This window comes from Panicum hallii, chromosome 7 (assembly GCF_002211085.1).
Source record: "Panicum hallii strain FIL2 chromosome 7, PHallii_v3.1, whole genome shotgun sequence".
In the NCBI taxonomy this organism is placed as follows: Eukaryota; Viridiplantae; Streptophyta; class Magnoliopsida; order Poales; family Poaceae; genus Panicum; species Panicum hallii.
Window position 1 is genome coordinate 41,658,147 of NC_038048.1, and position 27,761 is coordinate 41,685,907.

The 27,761-nt window shown below is 50.9% G+C and overlaps 2 protein-coding genes across 2 annotated transcripts; one reads left to right on the forward strand and one right to left on the reverse strand.

Annotated features, from left to right (window-relative positions):
• The first annotated feature begins 2,307 nt into the window (after positions 1-2,307).
• LOC112898968 (nitrate regulatory gene2 protein-like) lies at positions 2,308-6,402 on the forward strand. The gene is made up of 4 exons (XM_025967294.1): positions 2,308-3,502; positions 3,593-3,756; positions 4,555-4,778; positions 5,122-6,402. The coding sequence occupies exons 1-4, from the start codon at positions 2,308-2,310 to the stop codon at positions 5,906-5,908; spliced, it is 2,370 nt and encodes a 789-aa protein (XP_025823079.1). The 3' UTR covers positions 5,909-6,402.
• Positions 6,403-7,103: 701 nt separating this feature from the next.
• Positions 7,104-27,437, reverse strand: LOC112901455 (polygalacturonase-like). The gene is made up of 8 exons (XM_025970382.1): positions 26,941-27,437; positions 26,587-26,698; positions 8,496-8,535; positions 8,371-8,394; positions 7,996-8,285; positions 7,770-7,878; positions 7,541-7,645; positions 7,104-7,417 (listed from the first exon to the last, which is right to left on the reverse strand). Exons 1-8 carry the CDS (start codon positions 27,356-27,358, stop codon positions 7,193-7,195), a joined length of 1,323 nt encoding a protein of 440 aa, XP_025826167.1. The 5' UTR covers positions 27,359-27,437; the 3' UTR covers positions 7,104-7,192.
• Between the last annotated feature and the right edge of the window lie 324 nt (positions 27,438-27,761).

The following is a 27,761-nucleotide window of genomic DNA, read 5'->3' on the forward strand; positions in this document are numbered from 1 at the left end:
GAGTCGAATTTCACCAATGCATCCAGATCAGGACAGGAATGCTGAAGACGGAGCCGTAAAAGGCCGCTGCCGTGTTGCCTAGGCGACACTTTTGTACAGTACCTGTATGTAGCCTAGTGCTGCAGGTACACTTCCACGGTGTAGTGTAGTAGACTAGCAGCGATTAGTAGGGTGACAAAGCACAGTACTAGCACATTGATCATTGACGAAAGCCTCATCTGCATATCTGCCTCCGTGCGCGCGTGTCTCCGTTACTGCAGGCAGGCCCACTGTTCCAGCCCAGCCTCCCCCCGTCTCACTGCTGAAGCTGTACTGGAAGGCAAGCAGCAGCGGCAGCAGACGTTTGACGCAACAGGCGGCCGTGCGATTACTGCCGGAGACTGGACAGTTCGGCGACGCAACGCGCGGCCCTGACTTTCCGGCCCCAATTCAATTCCCCCAGACACAAAGGTGGAGATCAAATCGGGTCAGTAGCGCGTCGCGTCATTTCGGTTTGCCAGGACCGCGCTACTCCGGTGGGTCGACTCGCCCCAGTATCATCAAACATATCCGTTTGAAATATTTTAAAATATTATTATCTATGATATTTTATTTTATTCTAAAATATTTTTATCTCCAGCAAATATATGCGATGATACGGCGGCTAGTCGCGCTATGAATAGATATCCCGTTACTTCATTCCTCCGTGCTTAGAGTCAGGTGATTAAAGGATTAAAGTTTCGTCCCGTCACATCGGATATTTAGGCACCAATTAAAAATATTAAATATATGTTAATTATAAAATTAATTGAACAAATGAAGACTAATTCACGATATGAATCTATTAAGACTAATTAATCAATCATCATTAGCATATATTTACTGTAGCATAATATTACCAAAATATGAACTAATTATGCTTAATGGATTGATCTCGTAAATTAGTCTCTATTTATGCAATTAATTTTATAATTAGCTTATATTTAATATTTCTGATTAATGTCAATTATTAGTTGTGACAGGGACTTTTGGGTATCCAAACACCTTCGAACACAATGCAACTCTCGCTCTCCAAATAATTTTAAGTTTAATCAAATATTATAAAATAAATATTATTAGACTAATTATTTAATATATTTTTATACTAAATTTATTTAAAGATATAAATATTACTAATTTTTATAAATATAGTTAAACTTGAAATTATTTGGCACTGGCTACCGATTTGCCAACGAGACGGCGGACAGACAGGGGCAGTGTTTACTGGCATGGAAACCCTTTCACTTTTCACGGTTTCACTGTTCCTCGAGAGCACGGCGCACGGGCCAGCAGGCGCACGGGATGGCTACAGCGGCGTGCGCCCCGGCCGGCCGGCACGCGCCGGCCACCCTGCCCACCTGGTTGATCCGGGCCGGCAGAGGCAGGCATGGCGAGCGGGACAAGGGGAAGGGAAGCGTCAATGCGCCGCGCCAGCGAGCCCACACCGCACACGATCCACCACTTGCGCGAGCTCCGCTCCGATCCGGCGACCCCAGCCGAACCAAACCATTCCCCGGCGCCCACTCCGCCGCCTCGCGGCCCCGGAGGTTCGGTCCCCTCCCCGGTGGCCTGCTCCGCTCCCGTACGGCCTGTCCGCCCCCCCGCGGTCCAGTCCAGTCGCGACGGGGAGCGTCGCGTCGCGTTCCCGCACAGCCCCCTGTCGTTGGACTCTCCCTGCCGCCGCCCGCGCCCGCTCCCGGCTGCGCACCGCGGCGCGCGCACGCCCCCCACACGCCCGTGGGCTGCTCCTGCTAGCCAACAAGAAACCGCGCCCCGGCAAAAAGAAGAGCGCAAGCAAATAAAACAGAAGGTTCCGACCTCCCCCGATCCACCCGCCGCCGCCGCCGTCGTTTCGCAGCTCGTCTCGCTCTCGCGAGTCTCGCCCCCCCTCCCAGTCCCACGGGGCCACGCCCTTCCCGACTCCACCACCCCCCGCCAGGGCGGCACCTTCTTCCCCGCCTTGCGCTCCCACGTTTTACCTCCCCCGCCCGTCGGTGCGCCCGCGCGCGTGACCGCATCATTGCGCCGTCCGCCTCAGCCCTCAGCCAGCGCCCCCCCGCGCCGAGCCGCGTAGCGCCGGACGACCAGACCGGACCAAACGCCACCGAACGCCATAATGGCGCGCAAGTACGACTAGGGAGGAGGGAGGAGGGTGTAGTGTAGTGGTGGCAACACACTGCCTGCTCTGCTCTGCTCCACTCCACTCGAGATCGGGCAGCTGTGCGCCTGCGTCCGCGCGTCCTACTTGTACCGTTCGCGCGCCAGCAGCAGCAAGGGCGCCGGCGCGCGATGGGGTGCAAGGGGTCCAAGCTCGACGACCAGGAGGCCGTCGCGCTCTGCCGAGGCCGCGCGGTGCTGCTCGCCGCGGCCGTGCGCCACCGGTACGCGCTCGCCGAGTCCCACGCGGCGCTCGCGGACTCCATCGAGTCGGTCGCGGCGCCGCTGCACCGCCTCCTCCGCCTGCAGCAGGCGGAGCCGCCGGGGCTCGCGCTGCCCTCCGAGCGCAAGGGCGGCGCGACGACCCGGCTGCCGCGGTCCCTCGACGCGCCGGCGGGAGCTCCGCCCGGCCGCCTCTCGCACCTCCAGTTCGGTGCGTCGTCCGGATCCGAGCCGGCGTCGGCGCCCGGCTCGCCTCCCCGCGGCGTCCCTGAGCAGCTGACGCAGCCGCAGCCGCAGTCGCAGTACGCGTACGGGTACGGGTACGCGCCGCTGCCCGCGTACGCGTACCCGCCGCCGGGCTCGCTGCAGTTCTACTACGCGCGCAGCCGCCCGCCCCCGCCGTCCGTCGCCGTCACGCAGCGCGCGCCGGAGCCGCCACAGCGCGTGCGCTACGGCTCCTTCGACGCCGCGGGCGGCTACCCGCTACACTACGCCTACGGTGCCCAGCAGCCACCGCCCGTGGCCGCCCCGCAGCGGCCGCCGCCGCCGGCGGCTCCGCCTTCGCCGCCGAAGGCGAGCTCGTGGGACTTCCTGAACGTGTTCGAGAACTACGACTCGTACGATTACGACAACTACTACTACGACTCTAGGGCCGCTGCTACCGCGGCAGCGACACCGTACACGCCGAGCAGGAGCTCGCAGGAGGTGCGCGAGGAGGAGGGCATCCCGGACCTGGAGGATGACGAAGAAGAGGACGGTCAGGTCGCGAAGGAAGTGGCGGGTGAGTACCCGGGGCCTGGGAGTGGCGGTGCCCGCAGCCGGCGTAGCTCGCTCGGCGGTGCGAGCAGCATCGCCGAACTCGACGACCCGGGGAATGTTATCGCCCATAACGACGTAATCGGCGAGGTACGGCGAAGGCCACCGGCACATGGAAACGTGTTCGTGCACGCGCCAGCCCCTCCAGCGCGGAGGGTCGTCGACAATGCTAACGTTGCCGGCGAAATCAAGGGACAGCTTGTCCGCACGGCGGAGGCGGCAAGGCAGCTCGCGCCCTTGCTCGAAGTCGGGAGGCCGAGCTACCAAGAACGCAGCTCAGTCTACCATTGTAAGTTACAATCTTTGTTTACTTACTCTCCCGTTTCACTCTGTTTATCACTAACTCATTCTGTCACTGGCTCCTTAATACTTTGATCAGCTTCGTCAAAGATGATATCAGCTATCTCCGTGTCTGGTTTGGGATGCAAAGATATGGACCTTTTGGACGTCGGAGTAGTAGGGAAGGTGGTGGACTCGCGGAGCCTATCCTCGGCACTTGAGAAGCTCTATTTCTGGGAAAGGAAGCTGTATAGTGAGGTCAAGGTATGCACGTCGTTTTCTGATAAAGAACTCGCCCTGTTACTGGTGATTCGTAGAAATGTGCAATGGAAATTAAATGATAATACTGTATGGTGTGTTGCAATTTTTTCACTCAACCAGTGATTTTAGTCCAGTGCTACTCTGAATCAGCATTTAAATTGTGACCTTGTGCTTGAACCAAGAGTAAGTTCAACTAAACTAAACTAATGCTGCTGCTTACCTGGTATTTCTAAGCAAGTTTTTACATAAATCAAGCAAAATTCTTAATTTCACACTTTTAAGAAAGTTAAATGGCTGCTAAATCTTAAATTTACAACCTGATGTGTTTCTGCTTAAAGTGCTAATTGATTGGTTATACTACCGGAGCAGTGTGTTATTGTGCGCTTTGGGTCGTGGGCATGATAAAAGATAAATTATGGTCCAATTAGAATAGCTCCTACCATGGAAAGTGGCTTTCTGGAAGCCTAACGGTCAGATTTGGAAGAACATGTCTCACTAACGTTTTAAATATTATTCTGATCTGGTAGTAGTGGAGTTTCACTGGGCCAGCTAGTGGAACATGGGAGGACAAGTGGATATGTTTTGAGGTTCCATTTGCTTCCAGTCATATGTGTCACAGTAAATACAACATTTTTTTAAGATCAACACCATCTTCGTTGGGTTGGATATGCCACATTGTACCATTGATTTCTGATTTGATAACGTTATAGTTCAGTATATTTTGTCCATATGGCATATATTCACCCTTGCTATCCTCTTTACTCAGTATTCTTTTCCTTGACTGCTATATTTCTCGTGCAGGCTGAGGAGAAAATGCGCTTACTTATTGCTAAGAACTCTAAGCGATTGAAATTATTGGACCAAAAAGGTGCTGAACCTCAAAAGATCGATGCAACTCGAAATTTGCTGAGGAAGCTTTCAACAAAGATAAGAATAGCTGTACGTGTTATTGCCAAGATTTCAAGAAAGATAAACAAATTAAGGGATGAGGAATTGTGGCCGCAACTTAATGCCTTGATCCAAGGGTATGCCCCTCTTCTAACTCAAGGAGTGTTGCTTAATATTTGTCATGATGTTCGATTCAGTGTAGTGCAGACATCCCAAATGCAATTTTGACATATGGTGCTATGATGTGAATTATGTGTACATGCTAACTGAATGATTTGGGGGGATAGAAAAGATGCATATGTAGGATTGCCTCCTATACTCTATTGTGTTATCTGGTGAACCATGTTAAGTGATCTAGAGTAAAATTGAAATGTAGATTTCTATGGTGAACCATGTTAAGTAATTGCATTTCCATTTGATTGTTCCCTCCTCTTTTTCATTGTTGGGTCCTTCCTAAACAAATTGATGATTCGTTTCCAGGTTTCTATTAATGTGGCAAGATAAACTAGACTCCTACCATAGTCAGTGTCAAGTGATATCAGAAGCCAAAAACTTGATTTCAGTTGTGTCAGGTGGAAACGGCCAGGATTTGGCATTGGAGCTTGAAGTAGAGCTGGTTAAATGGATAATCAGTTTTTCCTCCTGGGTGAATGCACAAAGGAACTTTGTAAAGGCACTGAATGGATGGTTAGCGCTCTGTCTTAACTATGAGCCCGAGGACAATGCTACTGGACTTCCATCTTACTCACCCGCAAGCATAGGTGCTCCTTTGGTTTTTGTTATCTGCAACAAATGGTCTCAGGCTATGGATCGGATTTCCGAGAAGGATGTGGTTAACGCAATGCAAGCTCTTGTCTCTAGTGTGCACCACCTGTGGGAGCAGCAGCATCTTGAGCAAAGCGAACAAACAATCGCAATTCGAGAAAGGGAAAAATGGGTCAAGATTTTGGAGAGGAAGACGGAGGAGATTAACAAGGAGGCGGATGAACTAAATAAGAAGCTGGCGCAAGTACCAAGCCGGCAGAGACTGCATGTGCCTCGGACCGTACAGTTGTATGAGGCCCATTGCGTTGAGGCAAGTAACTTGCACGTAAATCTGAGGCTGGTTCTTGAAGCTTTAGAAAACTTTTCTGCCAGTTCGCTGCAAGCTTTCCAGGAAGTATTGATATGTGCTGGAGAGGCAAGGTTGCCAAGAGAATCACGAGACAATGTGAGGAGAGAGCACCGTAGCTCGAATAGAAGTTCAAACTACAAAACCAGCTCGTAAGACTTCAATCATGGCCTAGCTATTATGATGGTTTCCTGTGCAGAAGAAACTTGGATGGGGTTTTGTGCCTCTGAAAAAACAAGTTGAATGGTGCTTTGTGCCGTTGAAACTCTGTGACCGAGAAGTTTGGGCTAATGATAGCGGTGGATTTAATGTTGGGGGCAAAGGATAAGATATCCTAAACTGAAGACCATTTTGCAGAGTGTCCAGGTAAATGGTTTGCCTTGGTTCAGGAAAGTGTTGTTTAACAGCACCAAGGTTACCAGTCGCCATGATATCCGAAATACTCCCTAGATGCAGCTGTTACCCAGTTTGTACAAAGGTCCTCCCCCAAAACAAACCCGTTGGATGTTGATGACGGGTATATTGTAAAGTGACTGGATGTAAAATCAGTCAAATGTGCATTCGGGAACGATCTTTTGATGTATGTATGAAATTGTACATATCTTATGATGCCTTTGCAATCATCTATGCTCAGCCATCAGTGCCTTCAACAGAGTGTAATTTGTTAGTTCCTGCTAATCAGATTTTTAACTTTTCATGTTCTACGACAATGCCAACACAACTGATTCACAGAAAAAGTGCAAACGAACCATATAGATATAGGTGAAAGAGCTGATCAGGTGGATCGACAATGGAAATGCAACTGTTAACTGAAAAGCATGTATAACCAAGCATTTTGATAGAACTGATCAATTCGACACGCTCAAAACCATCTCGGAGGGCATTGGTGGAGTTGTATCTGGAGGTCTGAACGATCTGCAAATTGATCCTGGGCTAACGCTGTGCATCAATTATGGAAAAACATGTGGCAAACTCAGAGCATACCTGATACCTCCAAAATGTCGACGCACCCGCTGTTGATTGCTCGCCCTGGACGTGCTCCGAGCATCCATGGCCGGTGGCGGCGGGCGGCGGCGGGCGGCGGCATGTGACATGCGAGGGGCTGGAGGAGTGAGGGCTGCCGAACAGGCCGAAATGCCGCGGCCTGCGGGAGCCGCGGCGGCGGTTGTTCGTGCAGGGTCGACTTGGCTGGCGCCTACCGTGCTAAAAAACTGAGCCCGTGGGCTCCGAAACTTCATCTGTTGGGCCGGCCGGGCCATCATTTTGCTACTGTTTTGTGCGAATAAAAAAGCCCAAATACTCGTACGAAATCTGACTTCCTTGGATGGAAAAACGCGATCCATCTCGGCAGGTTACAACAGTTTCTTCAGTGCAGACGGCAACTTTCTGCAATGGCAAGGAGGCTACATCATGACGGGGCATGTAGACCTTCCCCGTCCACTAGCTGCGGCACGGGATCTCCGGGTAAACCTGTCCGGAGATGGCCACCTGCGCGTTCCGGCAGCGGGCGACTGTTCGCCGGCCACCTGGCCCCGTGATCACCATGGAGTTGACATGGATGTCCGTGCAGCCGCCGCCGCCGCTGCAGTCGAACGCGACGGTCGTTGCCCGGCTTGAGGTGCCCCTCAGGTTGCTGTACGTGACGTTGCTGATCGCCACGCCCACCTGCAATGCAAACCCAGAAGATAAACAGACATCGGTTGCATACTTGCATTACTGACAGTGCGGTGAGCAGAGTGTGCGTCTTCAGTGAACTTTCTCCCAGGGAAGAGGTTCAAGCTCATGAACCTGCACAGAGCGGTCTCGGTAGAATTGGTCGATGAGCACGGGGTGGTCCACGTTGTCGAATTCTATGTTGGTGAACGAGATGGATTTTGCGTACCCTTGTCCACCCTACAGCAGCAAGTAAAAGGAAAAAAACACACACCAAACATAGCCTTGAGCCCTTAACATTCTAGTCACAAATGCAAGTGTTGTTGGGCTGTTTAAAAAAATCACGGAATTCCTTTCGCTTTACCTCCCACGTCTTGATCCTGGCCCCGTTCATCGAATCGGTGAAGCGAACATTCCTCACGTCGACGAACTCCACGGCGGCCGTGTCTCCATTCTTGCCCAGGCTCCCGATACTGGCCAACATGAGCAAAACCTTAGGTGCTGGATCGTTAAGAGAAATGCATCTTGTGCCAGAACACGCAGCACGGGATCGCCCTCCGTTACAGTCGACGCCGCACGGATCGGTTTACCTTACTCCGTGGCCAGGCCCGCACTCGATGCCGTCGACGGCGACGAAGCTGCTGCCGGAGCTTACGGAGATGCAGTCGTCGCCCGTGCCGATCCTGGAGTCGGCGACCCGCACGTTCTGGCTCTGCTCGATGTGGATGCCGTCCGTGTTCGGGCTGCTCCCCGGCGCGGTGATGTTGAGCTTCCGCAGGGTGATGCCGCTGCTCTGGAGGATGGCGACGTGCATCTGCGGGCTGTCCTTGCTGCTGATCCGACTCACCTCCAGGTTGTTGCACCTCACCAGCGTCAGCGCCTGATGCAGAAGCATACACATCCCGGAATGCAAGCCTCAACGAGAGAGTTTTTTCTTTCAAAAAAAATTGCACGATGTTCCGTACCGTCGGTGCTGACTGAACGCAAGGCTGTGGAAGTGGGGGAGAAATGGGGAGACAGAAAAGTTAGGTGCTTGAATTGGTAATTATTTTTGCTTGTAGAAAAGCTTGTGAAGCGTGATGGCACTCACGACGTCGCTGTATTTCCTGACCCACCAGCTTTGGCCATTGCTGTCACAACCCAAATGTTAAAAACATGATTAACCTGTGACTAGTAGCATCATTGAATCATAATGGAGCATCATATGCATATGATTGAATGAGTTTATTTATTTTCTTGCCTTGTTTGTATGAATGTTTGTGAAGCAAGTTGAATCTCTGCTATGCAACTGTACCCTCAAAAATTTTATTCAAATACTAGACTTAAAAGGATGAATTTAAAATATTTTTGCAGAATTTTTTGACAACTAACCCGAGTCATAAAATTCTTGGAATATTTAAAAACTGCTGTATTATTTATTTTACTGTGAGCAATCTAGAAAAGATTTTTGAGTGCTTGTTATTGTACTGTGTGCTTGGTGATTTTATCTTCCTTTTGTAAAGTTTTGGTGATTTTTGGAGCCTGAACAGTCCTAGTTTTTAAATTTTAAAGTTGAACCATCATTTTTCCTTTTTCCCTCATCCCTGGGCCCAGACATCAGCCCTCACCCTGCCTTCCCCACGCCCGCTTGCCCGCCCATTGGGCCGTAGGGGTGGCGGCGCCTCTTCGCCGGCCGTCGATTGGGCCAGCGTGGCTGGGCAACCAAGGCGCCCCGTCGGTCGCTCGCCTTTCCCCTCCTTTTAAACCGCCCCCCACCAAACCGTAGCTCTCTCTCCCATTTTCCCCCACTGCCGTCACCACCTTCATCTTTCCCGCCACCAGCCACCGTCGATTCGCCCTCTCCGGTGAGCCTCCCATCAATTTCTCGCATGCACGGCACCCCCTTGCCCTCCTCGTCCATTTTGGACCCTCACCGGCCGTCCTCCTCCCCTACAGGTCCCCCTCAACGCCGGCCTCCGTCCAATTTATTATTCTCTGCCTGCAAGCTTGTTTAATTCATAATTTTTTCTTAAAAACTGATAAAATGGAAAAAATCTATTCTGTTGGTCTTGTATCCATGTCAAGCTTCTCTGGTAATTTTATGAGATTTGTTTAAAGTGTTTTGTTTGTCTTTTCTTATTTAACTTATTAGCTGAAACTTGTAATGTTTATAAGTAACTCTAAAAAATAATTTTTCTACAAATCCAACTCCCATAAGTTTATTTTGACGTTCTCGATATGCTAGAATTAAATCTTGATTTATGCTTGCTGTATGATTTTATTTTGATCAATCCTCACTTTAGGTTCTTTTGTTTAACAGCATAGTAAGCGGGGTCTTGTCGCTAGCGTTTGTATTGCTTGTCTTGTTTACGTATGCTATTCATTCCTCATTTCATATCATGTTATATTAATATCACGGTGTCATACTATTGCATGCATCTCATTCATGCTTTATAGTGACCGAAACGCCGGAGAATGAGCCCGTTGAGCCCACCGAGACCGTTCATCCCGATCCCGGCGCAGAGTTCCCGATCCCGGCGCAGAGTTCATGGTTGAACCCGGAGAAACCAAGGCAATCAGCTAAGCATATTTTCTTTATCGCCTGAATTGATTTAATTTAGTCATCTCACTTGTGTATTTGTGGTTGTATATTTATATGTATTTATCGCATTGTTGATCCTACTTTCTTTCATTTACCTTATTTGTTTTATATATCAATGTCCTTGCCACTTGTAGTTAATAACTAATTAATTGATTAGATGTTTAGCCATGCTTATAGTTGATCTATAGAGTGTAAGAAAATTTTGGAATAGGATCACACTATGCTCACTTGGCTATCCTTGATAGCACTTGTCCGGTTTCGAGATGTTGGAAAGTTCTGGATGGTCTTGTGGTAAATGTATCGTGGTTTGGGCGGAATGGTAGGGTCTAGAGAAAGAAGTCTCAGAGGCATAGTCCGCTTGGATCGTTTAAGAACCATCCATGGATGATTTCGGTTTTAAGCAACTTATGGATGAGCCGAATCATGGTATGGATGAGCTGAATACCTTAATTGTTTTAATCTTTGAGGCACGGTCCTAGATGCGTGGCTATAGGGCTTTGTAGAGAGGCTTAGGGGTACTCCCGGTGGGCCTAGGTGACTCTCTGCGCAAGTTAGTTGTGATTTTCAATGGTTGGAACTTGTTGGAAATGGTTGATGCGAGTACCCCTTACCCATCATGATCGGTTGGGTGAGCCGTATGGTACTTGTGTTGTGTGGGTAAAGAAGTACACTCTTGCAAGGTTATTGCCGCGCTCTCGGTTATGAGCAAGCTCAATATTCAATGAATTGTTAGTAGAAGAATCGTTTATGCTTGGTTATGGCTTATGGCACCTTATGTTACTTTATTTTTTTATTTTATTTAAGCAACTAAAATTGTGAGGTGGGTTGGGCAAGATAATTAAATTTTTATAGAGCTAGATATTGGATTAGAGAACTCATGCTTATGCAAACTTACTTAACCCTAAAGCCTTTATCTTGTTGAGCGCTCATTGCATACTCCTTGGTTATTAAATTGCGTAAGTCTTGCGAGTACCTTTTGTACTCATGTTGCTTTTAAACTAAGTTGCAGATGAGCTAGAAGTTGTGTTTGGCCACTTCTACCCCGCCGATTCCGATGACGGGGGAGGAGTAGGTCGTTGTGGCCCCGAACGTGTCCTTGAGCAAGGTGCTATTATTGTCGGTGTTTTACCGCCTGCCCACCGAGGGGTATACCCGAGGTGGTAAGTTTTAGGTAGGGTGACGCCAATATCAGAAACTCGAAGGTGCAAGCAACACAAGGTTTGGATAGGTTCGGGCCACGATGTGCGTAATACCGTACGTCCTGTTTGGTGGTTTGTATTGCTTTGGGTGTTGATGTTATGTTTTGAGGGGGTCCTTGCCCGCCCTTATATGTCCGGGTGGAGAGAGTTACATGAATCCTAGTCCGACACTAGCCTAGGAATCGTACTCGAGTACAACTCGAGTAGTTTCCTTCTATACCGGCTAGTCCTACTTAGCATGCAAGTAGAGTACAATATATATAAGGTATAGGACATATCCTATCCCCTAATTCTGTATGAACTACGTTATATACATAGTCCCAGGTCTGACGAGCACCTGAGCTCTTCGTAGCTGAGTATTGCAGGCTCCTCGAGTACTTTCGAAGTAGTCTTCGGCTTCTTTTGAAGCTCCATCTTGAAGTTCTTCTTTGAATACTTTCTTAGCTGCATCGAAGCTATGAGGTGCTCATGCCCCGAATTACTTCTTTGGTATGGTGTGAGATGAAAAATCGCACTCCATATGGAGTAGCCCCCAAGCCTTAGGTTGAATCGAAGAATCAGGCTGAGGGTCACAATAGTCTTGAATCTTCCTCACTTACTTTTCGAATAAATTCAAAAAATAAATAGTCGATGCCACGTGTCCCGTAGCCCTCGAGTCTTGAATCTAAATCTCTTAGGCTTGGAAAAAAGAATCTAAAAATCGTGGCATACAGTGAAAAAATCCCTTAGAAAATAATTGGTGTGATGATACAGATGATGGAAGTTAGATTTGAAATTCGAAAAACCCATTTTTTGGGACAATTAACCCTAAAAAATGATTAATCGAATAGGTTATCTAAAAAAATCCACCAAATGACTCCTCATCTTCCGAATATTCCCTAATATGACTCTTCAACTTCAGAACAGTAAATCTGTACCCAGCCGCTGGTTATTTAATCCCGCGGTAACTTAAGGTAAAATCCGTGTATCCAATCTTCAATCCGCCGAAAAATTTCCGAATCCCCAATCAGATCTGTGCTCCGCCTTCACCCCCTTTGTCAAACCCCCAAACTAGCCGAATCCCACCGCCCCTTCTCTGTAGCCCCCGAGCAACTCGTGGCAAGCAGATCTAGAAATGACGCCCAAGAGATCCAACGAGAAGGATGGGAAGGGGAAAGAGTCGTAGCCGCCATCTGGGGAGTGGACTTACAGTAAGTGCTCCAACAACAAACTCATGAATCTTGTTTCCGAGGGTTTGCTTCAGGAGAAAAGTCTTGTCAACTGGCGCCCTTCTTTTCGCGAACTTCTTCCCATAAAAAATATGGACGAAATCGTCTTATTTTACCATTTTTCTAAACGGGGTTTGGCTCTCCCCTCTTGCTCCTTCTTCCGGGGCCTTCTTTACTTCTACGGGCTTGAGCTCCATCACCTCAACCCGAATTCAATCTGCCATATTGCTATCTTCATCCATTTTTGCGAAGCTTTCCTTGGAATTGAACCCCATTGGGATCTTTTCCGCTTTCTTTTCCGGATAAAGCCGCAACCCACCTCCAAAAATCCATCCATTGTAGGGGGCGCCGGTATCCAGCTTAGACAACAAGCCGGCGATAGATACTTTTTCTACAAATTCCCCTCCAACATTCCTGGATGGAAAAACCATTGGTTCTACATCGAAAACCATGTCCCCCATCTTCCTGAAAGATCCGGTAAACCCCCTGTCTTGAGGCCAGAGTGGAACACCGAACTCTCCAGAGGGGACATGGATCAAGTCGACGAGTTGCTAGCCATCATAGCAGCCCATAAAGAAATAGAAGTGACTGGCGAGTCCGTAATGTTTTTCTTCTTCAAACGCCGAATCCAGCCAATCCAACAACGCCATACGCTAGGCTTCGAGTACAAAGGTGCTGAAGACCGGTCTCGGATGTGCGCAGAGGAGCTGACTGACGATGCCGCGCTCATCCGGGTCAAGCAAGTGCTGCTGGACCTGAACGCAGTTCCCTACGTCCCGGAGTTGTTTTCTGCACAAAATCCTGCAAAGCCGGTAAGTATTTGAGTACTTTGGAATAAGTTCTGTTGTTTTGTAACCGCTGATTGAAAATCCTCTGCAGGGACACACAGAGTTGTACTGGAGTTATCCACCACAACCCGACATCCCCCGACCGGACCACCTCCATCCCAGCGCCGCGGCTGAAGCGAAAAAAGCTCAAGCATCTGATTGTCAGCCCGACAGCGAGACGACCGAAAGTGGGAGCCCCCTGGCGGAAAGGGTAACCGAAGGGAAGGTGAAGAAAAACAACTCCCCCGGATCATCCGTGGAGTTGACCGAAGCCTTGCCATTGGTCCCTTGGGGTCGTCGGGTAGTGCACAAACGTAAAGCGCACGTAGGCGAACCCCCCAGGTATGAAGTTGCTGTCCTGTACAATTGCCAAAAATTGAAGTTATTGAATGCTTACACTGTCTGTTTTGCAGTCATTTTGCTTCTCCTCTTGACCCCAAGCGCCAAAAGGTGATCGGGGCCGAATTCGCTGGGACGGACCTATCGACTACATCAGCAGGGATTGTAACCATTGCCGTGGCGGGTACCTTGCCATCGGCTGGTGTGACCCCGCCACCGGCAACAAGTACCGTGGCTATAAAACCACGAGCCCTGAGACTAAAAAAATCCGCCATGAAGAAATCTTCGCTGTAAGTGTAGATCCTTTTTGCATAATAAATATCCTGTTCCTTTCAATTTGTTTAATGATATAACTGATTCTGCTTCATTAGTACTGCGTCGGCCTTAGGGTTTAAGCCAGGGTCTATCTCGGCTACTCTAGCCCCCGAGGAGGACACGACACTGCTCAACTCACCACCTCCCGAGCCCCTGCAACCTGAAGCCAGTGCCGGTGGTGAAGAACAAGTCGAGGCCACTAATGCCCCTCCTGCAGATGGCACAAATAAGTGTCTGACCTCCCATAGCTAACTGCGTAGACCACAAACTTCATGTACTGAATGCATCTTGACGTACAGGTGCCCCACAACCAACAACTGAAGAAGCTGCAGGTGTCGGGTTTTATCCGGCTGCCCACCGAGGGGTATACCCAAGGTGGTAGGTTTTAGGTTGGGATGCGCCGAGATCAGGAACTCGAAGATGCCGACAACACAAGATTTAGACAGGTTCAGGCCGCAATATGCGTAATGCCCTACGTTCTGTATGATGGTTTGTATTGCCTTGATGTTGATCTGGTGATCTTCCATTTTGAGGGGGTCCCTGCCCGCCCTTATATATCCGGAGGGACAGGGTTACATGAATCCTAGTCTGATACTAACTTAGGAATCGTTCTCGAGTACAACTCGAGTAGTTTCCTTCTGCATCGACTAGTTCTACTCCGCATGCAGGTAGAATACAATATAAATAAGGTACAGGACATGTCCTATCCCCTAGCCCAATACGGACTCCTTGATGTACACAGCCCCGTGGCCCCGGGTCTGACAAGCCCCCGAGCTCTTCGTAGCTGAGTACTGCAGGCTCTTCGAGTACTTCTGAAGCAGTCTTCGACTTCTTTTGAAGCTCCGTCTTAAAATTTTTCTTCGAGTACTCTTCTGACTGCATCGAAGCTATGAGGTGCTCATGCCCCAAATTCTTTCTTTTATATGGGGTGCGATGAATAATCGCACTCCATATGGAGTAGCCCCCGAGCCTTAGGTTGAATCAAAAAATCAAGTTGAGGGTCAAACTAGCCTTGAATCTTTCCTTCTTATCCTTCGAGTACTTTCGAAAAATAGGTAGTCGATGCCACGTGTCTCACAGCCCCCGAGCCTTGAATCCAAATTTTTTTAGAAAAAAGGATCCCAAAGATCGTGGCAAAAATGTTCCTTTTGAAAAAATAAAGTCTAAGAGGAGGCAATTAGCAGAAATTAGACTCAAAACCCAAAAAACCTCTTTTTTCGGGACAACTAACCTAGAAAAAATGGTGAATCAAGTAACGGCCCAAAAAATCTGCCAAAAAACTGCCTGTATCCAATTAATCCCATTGCACAACGCTTCATCTTTCACACAGTAAACCACTGCCTGAACGCTGGTTATTTAACCCCGCAGTCAGTTAGGGTTTTTCCTGTGCCTTCAGATCTGACGCCGCCACCAGAGAAAAACAAAACCCCAATTAGAGTTTGACCTGCCTGAGCCCTTCCGCCGCCCAGCGTAGTCGAAAATCTTCGAGCCCGCCACCATAGCCCCCGAGCGCTGAGCGAACAACTCGTGGCTGAAAAGAGTTGAAATGGCGCCGAAAAAGACCGACCAGAAGGATTTGAAAGAAGCGCAAGCAGCAACCGGCGAATGGTCAATTAGTAAGTGTTCTCGCCATAATCTAGCAAATTTAGTGTTGGGAGGTCTGCTTCAGGAGAGAGATCTCATCAATTGGCGCCTTCCCTTTCGCGATCCATTTCCCATGGAAAGCGTTGATGAGATCGTTTCTTTCTGCTCTTTTTCTGAACGGGGATTTGCCCTCTCCACTTGTTCGTTCTTCCATGGCCTTCTTTTCTTCTATGGGATTGAGCTGCAACATCTCAACCCCAACTCGATCTGCCATATCTCCATTTTCATCCATTTCTGCAAAGCCTTCCTCGGAATTGAGCCCCATTGGGCTCTTTTCCGCTATCTTTTCCGCGTGAAGCCCCAGCCCACCTCAAAAAATCCTTCTGCAATAGGGGGCGCTGGTATCCAGCTTAGGCAACATGCTAGTGACAAGTATATATCGTACAAATTTCCTTCAAATGTCCCCGGGTGGAAACAACACTGGTTCTACATTGCGAACCATGCCCCCCAACTCCCTGTGCGGTTCGGCAGGCCCCCTGTTCAGCGCGGCGAATGGACATTGGACCCAAATGAAGCCGAGATGGACCAAGTAAAAGGGCTGCTCGAGTTGATTGCCGCGCACAAAGAGATGGGGGTAACCGGGGCATCAGTGATGTTATCATTTTTCAAACACCGAGTTCAACCCATTCAGCAGCGCCATACCTTAGGATTCGAGTACATGGGTACTGAAGACCCATCCCGTATGTGCGCAGAAGAGCTTGGGGACGATGCTGCACTTGTTCGCGTCAAGCGAATTCTGCGAGATGTGGATGCCGTCCCGTATGTTCCAGCGGGATTTACAGCCCAGAATCGACCACCAGCAGTAAGTGTTTGACTTCTCGACTTCTTCCCTCGATCTGAAGAGTTAATACTAACTGATTGTCTTAACACAGGATTCAACAGCGTTGTATCGGAGTTACCCACCACAACCCGATCTGCCCCGGCCTTACCATACGCTGCCCAGCGCCGCAGCCAAAGCACAGAAGGAACAAATTGCTGGCAGCGAATCAGCCGCGGGCAGCCAGGCAACTGGGGAGGGGGTGCAAGCAAACAACTCCTCCGGATCATCCGTGGAGTTATCTGACGACGCACCTCTAGTTCCCCGGCGGCGCCGGGAGATGCGGAAACGCAAAGCCAGCACCACTGCCCTCGCCGGGTAAGTATCTATCAAACTATAAAGTGTTGAGTTGTTTCGTTGAAATATTGATAACAACTCTGCTTTGCAGTCCATCGTCTTCTTTGCCCAGCCCCCAGCACCAGAGGGTAGCCAAAACGCCCCTCACCGGGGATGACGCGCTGGAGGCCAGACCCACAGAAGCCGATGGGGTGAAACCGGCACCGTCACGTGCCGAGGACGTAACGATTGCCGTGGCGGGCCCTGCATCGGGGCCACTCGCGCCCTCGACTGAAGCGGCCCTGTCACCATCAGTGGGTGCCGTGGCCATCGCCACGCCAGCGCTGCCAGCCTCATCGACTTGCGCGCCTACACCACCGGCCACGAGTACAATGGTGAAAAAACCCTTAAAGCTGGTGTGGAAAAAACCAACGATGATCCGATCCCGAGTGTAAGTGACGCCCTGGACCCTGCCCTTGGCCATGCGATGAAATCACAATAAAAGTGTTGTGCTGTTGTCTTAAGCAGGTCGACCGCTGCGGTAGCGCCAGAACTCGAGTTGGCTCCACCAGCCCCCGAGCTTTCGCCTGGGCAACCCAACGCGCTGGAGTCAGTAGGGAGGGCAGATGTAATCGTGCTTGACTCGCCGCTGCCCGAGCTCCAGCACGCGGAACCCGAAGCCCCTGGCAATGAGCAAGTCGAGGCTGCCACTGCCGTACCCGTCGACGTTGCAGGTAAATGATCCCACTGCCTTCTGCCACAATCGTTGCTATATTAACACTTGTCCTTTGCAGAGACCCCGCAGCCGTCAGCCTTGGAGGGTGCGGGTGCTTCTTGCGAGGCAACCGGGTTGCCAACCCCTGGAGGGGAGAACACTGATATACCCCAAGAGATGCACCTCCCAGGGGACGATCTGAGCCGCCTGCACCAAATGATCAAGGTGATCGACTCGTTTGCTCTGGTAAATCTTATCTAAACCGCTGGTAACTGTATGCTTAAATCGCTTGTCTCTGACGCCCAGGAACATGTAGGACATGAACCAAAAAACTTCGATGAAGCTGGAAGAGTCCACCAGGCGTATCGACGAGCTGATGCAGGAGCGAGCCGGCTTCGAGCAGACTATCATCGAGCTCCAAGGCCGACTCAAGGAGCAGCGGAAAACCCATCAAGGTACGTTGAGTTTGACTCTCGAAATCGTACCCGTAGTCGATAACTTCATGGTCTGAAACCTGCTTATCTTGCAAAACTTAAACAACTCTTAAGTTATAAAGAGGGATTGCTTACTGATTTGAAGAACATGCTGTATCGCCGCGCAGATGAAGTCGAAGGTCTGCGGAAGATGATGGCCGACACGGAGAAGCAATTCGCCGACTGTCTCCAGCAGATCAAGACTTTGGGCGAGGAGAAAGAGCAGCGCCAGAAGGAACTTAATGACTTGAAGACGGCGGCTCAAGAACTCGTAGAGATGGTGGATCTGCTGGAAGACGGCGCTGAAGATGGGCCACCACTACTTGATCGACTTCGCGGGGCGCCACAAAAGATCCTCAACTTTGTCACCGAAGCGGCCACATCTTACGTGGGTCATGCCCTGGGCCTTGTGAAGTCCTTCTGGCCAAAGGCTCGGCTAGAAGTACTCGCGGAGGGTGCAGCTGCTGAGTGCACTGATGAAAACTTCCGCGAGTATTTGCTAGAGGTCCGACCGGTGGCTGAAAAAATTGTGGGAGACATGGTCCAAGGTTGAACCGTTAGTGTACATGACTTTGTAATATAAGGAACTAACTTTGTTCTCTTGTAGCCTTGCATGAAGTTTAGGAGCTCCATCCGCTCTGTAGTAGAGACATGCGACTTCTGAGTGCAACGACTCAGAGAGTAGTCGATTTAGCCCTTCGCGAGAGCTCATCGGGTGAGCTAGATAAGATCCCGCCAAAAGGGATCCACTCGGGCCCGGAACGCGCGGTCTGTGGCGCGACGACTAGGATGCTCATGGCAAACAGTCGAAAACTACCCTGAGGTGTAACCACCGCAGGAGTAGCCAATCATGCGGACGTGTTAAACAAGTTAGATAGAACCCGAGCTAGACGGGCCTAACCAGTTTGAAAGAACACGATTAGCATCGCGACGACCCATGTGCAACTAGCAAGTAGTCGATTTTGTATAAAATTTGAGCGTGGCCAAAAGCCGCCACCGTTATATTCAAGAATTTACATTTCGGGTTGTGTGGCACAAAGCCGCCAAATCGACCCGGAAAAGTAAAACTTGCCCTTGACACATACGGGAAATGGAGACGAATCTGCTTAGGGGTAGAACCGTCGCAGGTGCTGGATATTCCATGAATTGGGTACATCCTGACCGTCGGGGTGTTGAAGTCGATAAGATCCTGGACTTGTAACCCTCTTGACGATGAACGGTCCCTCCCATCTTGAGTTAAGCTTGTGCAAACCCGACTCGTCCTGAACGCGACGAAGGACAAGGTCGCCAATGCTAAACAACCTTTCCTTAATGTTGCGATCATGATATCGCCGGATTCCCTGTAGGTAACGGGCTGACTGAACGAGAGCAGAGCAGCGAGCCTCTTCGACAGAGTCCAACTCCAGCTGTCGTGCTTCGTCCGTCTCGCCTTCTTTATACATCTCGACCCTTGGGGATTTCCACATGATATCTGCTGGGAGGATCGCCTCGGAACCGTAGACGAGAAAGAACGGGGTCTGCCCTGTGGCTTTTGAAGGTTGAGTCCTGAGCCCCCAGACGACGTGTGGCAACTCGTGAATCCACTTCCCGCCCTTTTTGCTGTTGGCATCGTAAAGTCTCTTCTTGAGGCCGTCAATGATCAAACCATTCGCCCGCTCGACTTGCCCATTTGCCCTTGGGTGAGCCACCGAAACATATTTGACCTCGATGGATGAGTTTTCACAGAATTCCCAGAATTAGTTGGCCGTGAAATTGGAACCCAAGTCAGTGATAATAGTGTTGGGGAAGCCGAAACGATGTAAGATGTCGGAGATGAAGTCGACCACCCTGTCTGGAGTAAGCTTGGCGATCGGCTTGAACTCGATCCACTTGGTGAACTTATCGATAGCCACCAGAACATGAGTAAAACCTCCTGGCGCCGTTGTGAAGGGCCCAATCATGTCGAGGCTCCAGCAAGCGAACGGCCAGAAAGGCGGTATAATGATGAGGGTGTGGGCCGGGACATGAGTTTGCTTACCGAAGAACTGGCAGTTCTGACATTGTCGCACCAGATCTTTGGTGTCGGACACGGCGGTAGGCCACCAGAAATCGGCTCTGTATGCTTTGCCGACCAGTGACTTTGACACGGCATGGTTACCACACACGCCCTCGTGTATCTCCCTTAATATGTCCAGACCGTCTTCTGTTGTGACGCACTTCATGAGTACTCCGGATCGTGCGCCGCGCCGATAAAGTTTGTCTTCGACTAGGACAAACCCCTTTCTCCGTCGCATGAGGCGGGCGGCAACAGCGCTCTTGGGGTCCGTCCCTGCCGGTAATACGAGATCTCGGATGAAGTCGATGAAAGGTCCTCTCTAGTCCTCACCGACCAGCATAAGCTCCCGTTCTGGCTGTACAGAGCCGGTGGCGGTGGAGACCTGCGGTGAAGGGCTGATGGACGGGTGCTTCAACTCCTGAACGAATACCCTTGCTGGGACTTGTGCTCGGGTTGACCCCAGCTTAGATAAGGCATCGGCTGCGACATTGTGCTCCCGCAGCACATGATGAACTTCTAGGCCAGAAAATTTGTTTTCGAGCTTGCGTACTTCTTGTATATAGGCTTCCATGGTCTCTTTGTTGCAGTCCCACTCCTTGTTGAATTGCTGAACGACCAGAAGTGAATCGCCGTATACAAGTAGTCGCTTGATCCCTAGTGATATCGCCAAACGAAGCCCGTGAAGCAAGGCTTCATACTCGGCTTCATTGTTGGATACCTCCCAGAGAATTTGGAGGACGTACTTGGGTTGTTCGCCTCTTGGGGAAATGAATAAAACTCCAGCGCCGCCGCCATCGAGCTTGAGAGAACCATCGAAGTACATGGTCCAATGCTCTGGCTTGTCGACTGGATGTGGAACTTGATTTTCCCTCCACTCTGCCATGAAGTCGACTAGAGCTTGGGACTTGATTGCAGTGCGTGGCTTGAAGTCGATCGACAAAGCCCCCAGTTCCACTGCCCATTTTGAAATACGACCCGCGGCATCTTGGTTGTGTAGGATATCCGCCAACGGGTAGTCTGTGATCACGGTGATCTGGTACTCTTCAAAGTAGTGGCGTAATTTCCTTGAGGTGATCAATATGCCATAGAGAAGCTTTTGGACCGCCGGGTACCATACCTTAGACTTCGAGAGTACTTCACTGACAAAGTACACGGGCCGCTGCACGCCAAAAGCATGGCCTTCCTCGGAGCGTTCGACAACAATAGCACTGCTAATAACGTGGGTAGTTGCCGCAATGTAAAGCAAAAGGGTCTCACCCGGCAAAGGTGCTGTGAGGATCGGGGGCGACTGTAGGTGCTGCTTGAGATCCTGCAGAGCCCGCTCGGCTTCTTCTGTCCAGTGAAACTTGTCTTGGCGCTTTAAGAGTTTGAAAAAAGGTAATCCTCTCTCCCCGAGCCGGGAGATGAATCTGTTGAGAGCTGCCATGCACGCTGTAAGTTTCTGTACATCTTTGATTGTGGCAGGTGCCTCCATATCAGTGACGGCGGTAATCTTTTCAGGGTTGGCCTCGATGCCCCGGTTACTGACTATGAACCCGAGCAATTTGCCTGACGGAACACCGAAAACGCACTTGGTCGGATTAAGCTTCCATCGGTACTTCCTTAGGCTGGCAAAAGTTTCCTCCAGATCCGTGATGAGGCCCTCGGGACTTCGGGTTTTCATGACCACGTCGTCCACGTAGGCCTCCACGTTCCGGTGTAACTGATCAGCAAAGCACATCTGAATTGCCCGCTGATAGGTGGCGCCAGCGTTCTTCAACCCGAAGGACATCGTCTTGTAGGCATAAGTCCCAAACGGGGTGATGAACGCGGTCTTGATCTGGTCTTCTTCCTTGAGAGCGATCTGGTGGTAGCCTGAATAACAATCAAGGAAACATAACAGTACACAACCTGCGGTCGAGTCGACTACCTGATCGATGCGAGGGAGCCCAAAGTGATCCTTTGGGCAATGCTTGTTGAGATCGGTATAATCGACACACATTCTCCATTCTTTGTTCTTTTTTAATACAAAGACGGGGTTAGCTACCCACTCTGGGTGGATTACTTCTTTAATGAATCCAGCCGCGAGGAGTTTGGCTATTTCCCGTTTGATAGCCTCCCGTTTATCAGGGGTAAAATGACGAAGTCGTTGCTTCTTTGGTACAGCCTGTGGGTACACATTAAGACTATGCTCGATCAGCTCCTTGGGCACCCCTGGCATATCCGATGGCTTCCATGCGAATATGTCTCGGTTAGCCCGCAGGAAGCTGACGAGCGCGAGTTCCTATTTGTCACCCAATCCCGCGCCGATGATGGCTGTCTTGGATGAGTCGCCTTCTTGGAGCTGGATCGTCTTGAGAGCCATCTCGCCCGTCGACTTGACGCCCGATTGGCTCGCCTTCTTCGTCGGGATGTCCAGCTCGGCTTGAGAGAGTTGCTGTGCGGCTGTGAGTACTTCAGCCGAAGCATCTGGCACGCGGGAAGTCGAAACATACTGGATGGCCTCTTGGTTGCAATCATAGGACTTCTTCAAGTCCCCTCGGAGCGTGAGCACACCGTTGCGTCCTGGCATCTTGAGAAGCAAGTAGACATAATGCGACACCGCCATGAACTTGGCGAGCGCCGGCCTCCCCAGTATGGCGTGGTAGGAAGATTTGAAGTTGGCCACCTCGAACTTGATGAACTCGGTACGGTAGTTCTCCCTCGTCCCGAAAGTGACTGGGAGAACGACTGTTCCAAGCGGATGCGCGGCATTGCCAGGAACAATACCGTAAAAAGGAGCTTTGCTCGGAGTGAGCTTGTTGGTAAGGTCCAGACCCATCTTCTTCAGCGTACTGGCGAAGATAAGATTGATTCCGCTCCCACCATCGATAAGAACCCGAGTAAGCTTGACTTCTGCGACCACGGGATCCAGCACCAGTGGGAACTTCCCAGACTCAGAAAAGCTGGTCCATTGATCATCACGGGAAAACGATATGGGGACCTCCGACCATCGGAGTGGTCGTGGTACCGCCAGTTCAACTGATAGAATCTCCTGTAGCAGCAACTTCTGTTCCCGCTTGGAGCAAAAATCTTCGTCACCGCCAAAGATGACATTGACGGTCTTGGAGGCATCCTGGAACTTGGGCGTCTCAGATTTGTCTTCCTGTTCCTCGTCTTCGGGCTCTTTGCCCGTCGACTTGTTCTTCTTGCCGTTCCCAGGAGAGCCAAAGGTGCGCTTGAGCTGAAAGCAGTCGATCGCTGCGTGTTTGGAGTTGACACACCACGGGCACTTCTTCTGCAGGAGTTTTTCAAACTGCTCCTGCGTGGTTGACTTTTTGCCCCGCGAAGGGCGGTCCACAGCCGTGACGAGATCGTCTGGCTTGCGTTTTCGGGAAGAACCCGAAAAGTCCCGCTGGCCCTTGTCAGCCCGGTTGTCATTGTTGCGCTTCTGGTTGAGGTCGGTGCGTCTTGGAAACCTCTCGCGCATCTTTTCTTCTTGTTCAGACCAGTCGTGCATCATGTCGCGTAGACCTGCAACCGTCTTCGGCCTGTTACGCCCAAAATCACGATATATACCTGGGTCTGTGAGGCCGTTGTAGAAGCAGTCGATAATGTCCTCTTCCGAGATGTTGGCGATGGTGGCCCGCACATCGAAAAAACGGCGGGTGTAGGATCGGAGGAGTTCATTGCGCTCTTGCTTGCACTGGGCGAGGTCGTGCCGGGTTCCGGCTCAGGATATCGCCCCCTGGAAGTTGTCGATGAAGACCTTCTTGAGGCCTTCCCAGGAGTCGATGGAGTCGCTGGGGAGGCTTTCCAGCCAAGTCAACGGTGCAGGCTCCAAAGCCATCGGAAAATAGACGACTTTGGCAGTGTTGGAGCCGCCAGCCACCTCAATGGCAGTAGAGTAACAGCGGAGCCATTGTTGGGGGGCCTGCTTGCCGTCGTACTTGGTAATGCCAATTGGCTTAAAACTCTCCGGGTACTTGTAGTTGTTGAATCTCGCAGTGAACGCAGGGAAACGATCGCTGCAGTCAGCATCGTCTCGCTCGGCTACCTCGCGTTCCCGTCGCCTCGAGTCGAGGACTGACCGGGCATCGCGCCCCTCATTGATCTTCTGGCGAAGATCAGGTTGTTGACGTGGAGGGTTGGGCTGCCTCGGGTTGTTTGCCGGAGGTGGCTGCCGCCTCCCACCGGTGAGCTGGCTTCCACCCACGCCATCATTGTTGTTGCTGCGTTGGGGTCGCGGGCGATTACTTGTTGTTCGACTTGGGGCCTGGCTTCGGCTGTCTCCGACGTGCTCATCCCTGACAAGCGATGCCGGAGCCTGCTGGTCCAACTGGACCCACGCCCGTTGGGCGTAGATGAGTGCTTGTCGGACGTTGGGGTCGTTGCTTCGCTCGAGTAATGCTGTTACCCGAGCAATGTTGGCCACAGGAGTCCTGAAGCCACGTTCATCTGCCGCGGCGAATTCGGCGTCGAGTTCGCGCTGTGCAGAACGTATGCGCTCGTTGGCTCGCCTTCTGCGAACCGCACGAGCTCTGTTCCTTGCCCGTCGCGCGTCGCGCTCGGCGTCGTTCTCGTTCTCGGCTTCAGCGGTGTCTTCATCTTCTGATATGCCATCAAGTGCGCCAATGGGGATGAGGGCATCATCGTCCCCCTCTTCCGCCATCAGGACTTGGCGAGTTGCGAGTTCTTCAGAGGAGGCTTCGACTAGCTCAGTCAAGCCCTCGGTTATGGTAGCCAACGCCCTGCCCTCCTGAAAAGGCAAAGGCTCAAGGTGGGCTACCAAGCGGTCTTCATGTCCGAGTAGATCGGACAGATTCATCCCCCTCCAATGAACAATTCGTCCTTCGGAGGTGGTGGTGATCATCAGCCCACAAGTGGCCAGGTGATCCTCAGCCCCCTGACATGCGGTGGCCTCGGAACCTCCAGCCTGGAGCAAAGAGTCCAGGTCCTTTTCCAACGTGGAAAAAGGAACAGTAGAGACAGACTCTGCCTCGGTTTCCTTGGCAGAGTCAAAAAACGGCAACTCGTCGAGACTATCGACAAAGTCGTCGAGCCTTGAGGCAAGTGTTTTTAGCTTGAAGGTGTCGTCGGCGATGTGCCGACGGAAACCGCCTGCGCCGCTGGCAACGCAGACCCACGAGCCAAAAACAAAGGTTGTGCCCTCAGGGAGCACGGGACTGGGGAACTTGAAAAGAGCCATCGAGTTCTCCAGCGGATCTCTGATGCGCGCCCTTACCTGGCGCGCCAGCTGTCGAGTTTTATCCGGCTGCCCACCGAGGGGTATACCCAAGGTGGTAGGTTTTAGGTTGGGATGCGCCGAGATCAGGAACTCGAAGGTGCCGACAACACAAGATTTAGACAGGTTCAGGCCGCAATATGCGTAATGCCCTACGTCCTGTATGATGGTTTGTATTGCCTTGATGTTGATCTGGTGATCTTCCGTTTTGAGGGGGTCCCTGCCCGCCCTTATATATCCGGTGGGACAGGGTTACATGAATCCTAGTCTGATACTAACTTAGGAATCGTACTCGAGTACAACTCGAATAGTTTCCTTCTGCATCGACTAGTTCTACTCCGCATGCAGGTAGAATACAATATAAATAAGGTACAGGACATGTCCTATCCCCTAGCTCAATACGGACTCCTTGATGTACACAGCCCCGTGGCCCCGGGTCTGACAGCAGGTACCTCAAGAAACCCTAAAGATCTGCTGGTATCCGGGAGTGGATACCAGAACATCATCACCACAGATCTAGTGCATGATCCGCTCCTGACAGTTGACAACTTGCGATACTTCCAGAAGATCTCCAAGGAGATGTACCAATTTACCATGGTAAGTCATGATTACTCTTCTACTATTATACTTTGTCAAGATGCTTGTCTTAGTCTTTCCCTTTATGCAGGATGTGGCCAAACTCTCACAACAAAAATCTGAAAAGCTGAAAGCAGTCGCGAGTGGCCTCCAGGACTCCGAGCAAAAGATCAACGCTTATCAGAAGAAAAGCAGAAGAACATATATCTTCAGAGAGAACTCAACAAGCTGAAGCTGGAGCAGACGCGAGAAACATGGCTCCTAAAAAACGATCTTCACAATCTTGAGAAATCCAATGCCGAACTCCAACAACAGCTTAAAGAGCAGAAAAAAGTGCACCAAGGCAAGTCCTTTGCTTGCTCGAGTACTTTCCCTTAGCAGTTTGACTTGAGTTCTGAAAACTGTCTTCACCGCAGAGCTTAGGAAAATCTTAACATATAAAGAAGAGTTGCTTACTGACATGAAGAATATGCTGTATCGCCGTACAGATGATGTCGAGAGGCTGCAGAAGGTGATCGCTGACACTGAACAACAATTCGTCGACTACCTTCAGCAGATCAAGACGCTGGGCGAAAAAAAGGAGCAGCGACAGAAGGAGCTGGAGCAGCACCAAAAGGAGCTGGAGGACTTTAAGGGGGCCGTCCAACAGCTTGTTGACATGGTGGATCCACATGAAGGCGGCGAAGCAGACGGGCGAACCCTACTGGAGCGACTCCTCGCAGCGACTGTCAAAGCTCATGGTAAGAAGTCGAGTCATATAAAACATGAACGTGGCTGTAGCCTCCGAATTTAACGACCATCAAAGCTCATGAATATAAAATATGAACATGGCTATAGCCTCCGTATCTTAACAGAAAATTTACATTCCGGATTCTATGGCACATAGTCTCCAAATTGAATTCGGAAGAAAAAAATCTAGGCGTTCGGAGAACAGCTATCCCTGCACGTCGTCTTTATGGGTAAAACTTCTTACTATTGCCGTCGAGGAGACCGTCCACGCGACTGAACATGAGCCAGTAGTTGTTCCTCACCCTGCTCCATGTGCTCACCGCCGTCGATGGTGGCGCCGTAATCTTGCCCCGGACCTGCAATTTTTAACAAGTTCGACTATTAATCTTATTTACTTACTAGTCATCAGATAAGAAGTGTCCAGTAATAAACATTAGCCAAAAGAGAAACAGAACACAATCTCTGCTTGACATGCAAGCCCTCAGCTTCTGCCCCCCCTGCTGGTGTAGGTTGGAGGGAGGGAGGGGGGGGGGGGGGGCCGCACGCACACACTTGGTTTTGACCTGTTTTTGGCAGCGTGTTGACGAGCAGCACGTACCTGCACGGTGATTCTTCCGGGGGCGCAGGGCCCGTGGAAGTTCACGGGGCCGACGAGGAACGACCTCCGAGCCGGCACGACCATCGTCGCCGACGCCCCCTGGCGCCCACGCGGCCTGGAACGCCTTGAGAGAAACCAGAGACACACACCACGGAACAGTGAGCACGCCCGGCCGGCGCCGTCGACCGGATGTTGGACTCACGTACCTTGGTGTCGTCCGTGGTGCCGTCGCCTCTCGCGCCGTGGGCCACGACGTCGAACAGGAGGTCGCCGCCGGCCGCGCGGCACGCGGGGCCGGCGAGGCCGGCGAGCAGGATGGCGGCGCAGATGATGCCGATGGCGGCGCCCTGCAAGATCCATCATTATTCAGCTCCTCGCGCATGAGCGAATGGGCGATCGATCGTCGTGCTAGTTGCATCACGAGCTTCTAGCTTTGAGCCTGTGATATGCCAAGATTCCTCTCAAGTTTTTGCAACGCTTACCATATGCTTGTCAGTGCAGGCTTGTACCTTGTAGGTCGCGTATAGTATTGCCCAAGGGTTCAGCTGTGTAATGGAGGCAAGCAACTACTCGGCTACGTTTAGGGAATGGCAGCAGAAGATTTGCTGTATTTACGGTTTCGAGGAAGGATACATTACATATATATAAATAAACTCGTGCTCGTCCACGCGGGGGGGGGGGGGGGGAGAATGTAGGGAGATCCTTATCATTAAGGCTCAGTTTGGGAGGGAAGGCAACCCCCGAGGGGGATTTTTTCCATATGATTATTTCCCTGGGAAGCCTCTCCCGCTGGTGGTTTGTTTCCCTGTCACCACTTGGGA